General features: G+C 37.5%; 1 protein-coding gene across 1 annotated transcript in view; it reads right to left on the bottom strand.

The window, feature by feature from the left end:
• The window catches only part of LOC113298923 (mediator of RNA polymerase II transcription subunit 8-like), a 14,482-nt gene continuing 8,829 nt past the window's right edge, over window positions 1–5,653 (bottom strand). The window contains exons 3-12 of the mRNA XM_026547805.1: window positions 5,053–5,177; window positions 4,785–4,962; window positions 4,188–4,295; window positions 4,011–4,072; window positions 3,288–3,617; window positions 2,046–2,102; window positions 1,767–1,955; window positions 1,285–1,338; window positions 894–951; window positions 1–581 (exon numbers count right to left, since the gene is read on the bottom strand). Coding sequence (XP_026403590.1) covers window positions 325–581; window positions 894–951; window positions 1,285–1,338; window positions 1,767–1,955; window positions 2,046–2,102; window positions 3,288–3,617; window positions 4,011–4,072; window positions 4,188–4,295; window positions 4,785–4,962; window positions 5,053–5,177 — 1,418 coding nt within the window. The 3' untranslated portion in view covers window positions 1–324. The remainder of the gene's footprint in view (window positions 582–893; window positions 952–1,284; window positions 1,339–1,766; window positions 1,956–2,045; window positions 2,103–3,287; window positions 3,618–4,010; window positions 4,073–4,187; window positions 4,296–4,784; window positions 4,963–5,052; window positions 5,178–5,653) is intronic.

Below are 5,653 nucleotides of genomic sequence, written 5' to 3'. Positions count from 1 at the left end.
TGGGTAATTGTGTATTAGAATACAGTCCGAAAACAGAAAAATAACGCGTCAACAAGAAAAAATGTTGATGCTTTACATTCTAACAACTAACTTCTTTAACCAAGAAGCACTGCAGCTTAAGACAGCATACACAGCAATTGAAACTCACTTTTCCAGACACAATTCAGAATTAGAATGTATAATCTATATACACTGGCTTGAGGGGCAGATTCTTTCTCATCCTAACTACCTCTGCTAGCTAGACTGGCAATTAAACATTGATCAGAGCGGGCTGACAAATGTATACTGAAAAGGGATAATATTGAGGTTACTGAGGTTATTGTGCTACTGCTGATTCTGTTGCTGGAAGTTCGGATTCTGTTGCAGCAAACCAGATTGTAGATTTTGCGTATTGCCCGATAGATTACCAAAGCCACCTTGTGCACCAAGTTGCTGCTGCTGCTGTTGTTGTTGTTGTTGTTGCTGCTGTTGTTGTTGTTGCTGCTGCTGTTGCTGTTGTTGCTGCTGCTGCTGTTGTTGCTGTTGTTGTTTCTGCTGCATTGTCATCATATTACCAGGATTTACTGCTCCCATGTTGAACACTGCAATGAAAATTGCAAGCCATTTAGCCTTCTGGTGATACCCTAATATAATGTATACCAAGTTTCAACCGCAACCGTGTTTCCACAGATCCAAGACAATTGTGTGACAGCAATTGATATCGCCGAAACAGATGATCCAACATGACTTGTCATCCAACAGTAGTCAGTAAGTTTCCCATCAACTTTAGAACTTATTGCACCAAGAGGTTTCGCTAAATGATGGTGGGTGGGTTGGGTTTACAAATTGACTTCTGTATGTGTTTGACATGTTATAAACAGATGGAAAGAACAAAAAAGGGACCAGATACATACTTTGATCATTTAAGAGTGACGAGGGATTCCTTTGTTGATGTGCACCGGATAGTCCAAACTGTTTCCAGGAAACACATAAAAAAGATATAGAGTTAATGACAAATTAGTGAGTGTATAACATCACATCCTTAAAAACGCTCTGTTATTCATGAACAAAAATTCAACGACAACAATCAGTTAAATATTGTCACTATTCGCTTTTCAGCAAATTATCATCCAAAATTAAAAAATTCTGTAATTGCCAAGGTGAGTAACCATATATCAATACCTTATTATCACCTTCACCGACAAACATATTTAAAGGGTTTTTTCTTAAAGGGATATCGTATCGAAGTTAGATTAATAGATCATGTATCACTTAAAATAATATAGTGGGTAAAAAGTGACAAACCTGGGTCCTAGGCAACAGTGATTGTGGTGCAATCGTAGATGACATGTTCGGAATCTGAAAATAGAATTCAAATGAGAAGGCATTTCACTGTTAGCACACTTCTTAAACTATAAAGGAGGAAATAAACATCGCTCTACCGAGACTTATTTCTTTCTAAGCTTGCTAATGCAGTAACAGATGCTGCAACATAAGAACTAGATAACCAAGCGAGAAAGGGGAAAAACATGCCGAAGTAATGATTAAAAAAAAACACGGGATCGACTCAAATGCCAATTAAGCGGAGGTATTTCCTTTCTTAGAAAGTATCCAAGACTTATTGGAACTAAAACAAGAACTCATACTCTAATCAGCAATACAAGGAACATTACCTTTATACCATCCCTAGAATGTGCTCTTAAAGAGCTGTATTTTATTGTGGAATCATATTGCAGAAGCAATGAAATCGGGAAAAAACAAAACAAAAATGAAAAATGAAGTCGAACCATTTGAGAGTTCGGCGACGATTGAGCAGCGCTGAACAATGCATTATTAGCAGTTCCAGCAAGCTGGCTTAAATGATTCCTTAGATTTCCTTGGTTGAGTTGGTTTTGCCCAATGGCGTGCTGCATTTGCCCAGATTGCAATTGCCTACCTTGGAATTGCTGGTTTCCTAATGGTTGAGAATATTGCATCTGGTGTTGCCCATGACCAAAATTTGCTTCTCAGTAGAGAGAATCAACACAATATATTAAGAAAAACCAAAAATATATTTGTAGACTTACCGTTTGAAATTTCTGAGACGTTCCTGACAAATCATGCATCTGTTGTGACAGCTGGTTCTGCCAACAAAAAGCAAAAACAGGTAATGGTAGATGAGATGGAAGGATTTTGCTTTTATGATTAAGAAATGAGACTAAATCATAATGCAAGACTATTAAAAGCCATGGTTTACACTTATATAGAAATGAACTGAATTAATTGTGCGAAGTCTAGAATGCTTGATTAGCAAATTAATTAATGAAGTTGGCGTGAATATAAAATTCTAACTGTTACTAGATTCTTTGCCCCTGAACCCTTGGCTTGTTACTTTTTCTGGACTGTTTGAATCAAAAAGACTAGTCAAAATCTGAGTTCGGAATTTTATGGTTTGTGCAATAAATCTAAATTAGTCTAAGCTAATCCTCGATTAGATTAAGTTAAGTCGGACAAGTAATCTGTATTAAGGTGTTTATGGCTTAAATTTAATCATGCACTATGACTAGCTTAAGTTTAATGATTGATTAAGTTAAAGCTAACTAGTGCGCTGTACCATGCCGCCATGTGGTGCGTCTCTCAACTTATGATGGAAAGGTTAGAGTGACATGTGGCAAGCATGACAAAGACTCTCGTCTAGCCTCTTGCAATAACGAAATCAGTTTATACATCATTCAAGCATGAAGAAATAGAAGTAGAAGCCCAAGTCAAAAGACCAAATAAGTTAGCTTCTTTTTCTTCTTCATGGTGTGCGTGCTTCATGAAGCTGTGTGTGCTGTTTGTGATACTGTTCAATTTAGTTGAAGTAAGAACTGAGTACATGGTATTCCCACGTATTCAGAGAATGAATACGTAAAAATGACTACCAATGAATTCTATATAAGGGTATAATTTGTTTTGATATGCATGGTGTCTGTACTATGCATGATACTGATTTTTTGAGCCGAAGAACATGTTAATGCCGGGTTAGATCTGTTATCTGCATATGGTTAAGTTGATCTCATGTTTAGGTCTAAATAATGATAAAAAAAAGAGCTGAAAATGTAACAGGGAAAACTGAACCCATTGGAAAGTATGATACCATACCGATAAAAAAAAAAAGAAAAAAAGAAAAAAGTGTGATACAATTAGGCAAGCTTTACTTTAACCTAGATTTGCAATGTTAGACAGGTGTGATGGTTTTGATGAGATGGGTTAATTTCATTTTTCTTCCTCGTACTATTACAACTCTCGTTTGGCTTTACTTGAGTCATTAGTCATAAAATGCGTACCTGTCCAACTCCTCCTTGCCCCACATTCTGCCTAAGCGCCTGTTGGGCAAAAAGTTGCTGCTGGTGGGGAGGTAACTGCTGCATCATTTTCTGCCTTTGAAGTTGTTGCTGCTGCTGAAGTTGTTGTTGTTGTTGCTGCTGCTGAAGTTGTTGTTGATGCAGCTGTTGTTGTTGTGTTTGTTGCTGAGGAGAAGGTGCGTTCATTATGTTTGTGCCAGACCTAGGTGAGTTCGCATATGGCAGAGGCGAAGTGGTTGTATTATCAAATGAAGCAGCTCCAGTAATACCAGGTGATGGAATTGATCTCCCTATAATTTGTGCTGCCGTAGACTGCAAAAGTATGCTTGATTAAAAACAGTTGAGTATGTATATTAAAACAACTCTACTTATTATAATAAATTTTAAGAAGCAGATAACACTTGAAAATAACTGTTCAAGAGTCGAAAAAAGATTGATGTGCTTCATGTGTACTTTTCATTAACGGCGGAAATAACTATGTTAAAAGTCAAGAAAGATTGATCTCGTCCATTTGTACCATTCATTAACGGCTTAAAGAAAAAAAGTATCCCAACGTAAGTTTGATATAAAATTAGTAATAGCATGTGTAGAAACTAAGTATGAAAATGCTGTCTTTAGCTTAATTAATATAAAATAAATCAGCAAATGCATAGCTGAAACAGACAACATAGAAGCACTAGAAATGTCACATAGAAGTTATTTAACCTGTAGAAGTGCTCCTTGGCTGTTAACATTATTAGATGTTGGTGTGTTCTTCGAATACATGCCTGAAAAGTTAAGAATTTGAGCGTCACCACAAAGTCATCGACTGTATGAATTTAACTATAAATCAGGCAAATTCTGACACTTCAGATTAACAATAAGGAGCAACAGAGCGTTTACCAGAAGCATCAGGAAAATTCTGTGGACCGTCTCCAACAGTAAGCACATCTACGAGATGCACTGGAAGGGAAGCTGGAAGTTGCCTTTGATCTACTTGCATTCGCGATCCTGAAAAGTATGGCAGTTGGCGAACTTACAAAAAAAGGAAAAAACATGGCCATACCTCCACAATGAAATTTTAGTTGATCAACGCCTTAAAAAACAGTGTACGTGTCTCATATCATCCCGATTGAGAAAATATTGATTTAGATAACAAATCAATATGTGAGGTTAGTCTTTTTCTTGCTCCTTTACACTTGGTGCAGGAATATCCGTATATGAAGACTTAGTCACTTAGTCTTGCCTTTCAGATAAGAAAACATTTTCAGGTTGGTGTCTTGGAACTTACAGGAACCAACCCCGAAAGTATGCCAAATTGAACAAAACAAATCTAAAATACACAAACTTAAGGACATTTGCTGTTCTATACTACAATTGTATAACACTAAAGTAAACTTTCTTTTTCTTCTGTCGGGTCATGGAGATAACAAGCAACAACGCATACAGAACACATCTTTGAACAAAATTAGAAAATAAGGAGTTGTGAAAGGGTTTCACCAGAATTTATGGCCGCTCGGAGTAAATTCTCCTGCTCTTGGATTTTGGCAGCTTGAACTTTATCAATAGTTGGAACAACTGATTGTACCTGACGAGCTCCCAAACCATACGCCTTCCGGGTATCAGCTATGACCTTTTCAGCACTTTCGCATGCAGCTCCAATCATCTCAATTCTGGCCTGCACTATTGACGATAGCTTATTTCATGATGCAAGAAACCCCAAAAGGACACAGACAAAAGAATTTCACAAAATAAAACTCCATTCCACCTTTATCTTTTCAATTTGTTTGAGTATAGGGAGATTTTGCATTCCAATCAACAACTGTTCTCTCTTAGAATTGTCCTCTACTTCCATCTCAGGCAACAGCTTTGATGATAACATCACCGGTAGTACTGCGACCAATTTTTTTGTTAGAAACACAAAATCAATTCATTATAATAAAGTTATTACAGTATACGCATAGGTTACTCCAAGCAGTTAAACCTCATTGTAAAAATGATACTCCCTCCTCCACCCCACCATCACTTTTGTTAAAAATGATGCTTCGAGCCAAACAATCAGGCACTGGGTTCGTTGGGCTTAATCAGTAAAGAACTTTTGGGGCCATGTAGACTCTATGAAGATAATCTAAAGAAGAAGATAACAATGAAAATCACTCAACCTTTCTTCAGATAATCCAGGTAGATGAAGGGGACAAAATAAAGCGTGATGAAAACCAGGAAATTAGTGGGTATACAACCCCCACCCCGATGTAAGATTCCACCATCGTCTAAAACCCCTTGTTTCCCACCTTCTCTTCCCAGCTAATCATAGTAAAACGGCTCAACATTTGGGTATACACCCCCCCCCCCCCCCCCCCCCCCCCCCC

Source organism: Papaver somniferum, chromosome 7, assembly GCF_003573695.1.
Source record: "Papaver somniferum cultivar HN1 chromosome 7, ASM357369v1, whole genome shotgun sequence".
Classification (NCBI taxonomy): Eukaryota; Viridiplantae; Streptophyta; class Magnoliopsida; order Ranunculales; family Papaveraceae; genus Papaver; species Papaver somniferum.
This window is presented reverse-complemented; position numbering and strand designations above follow the sequence as displayed.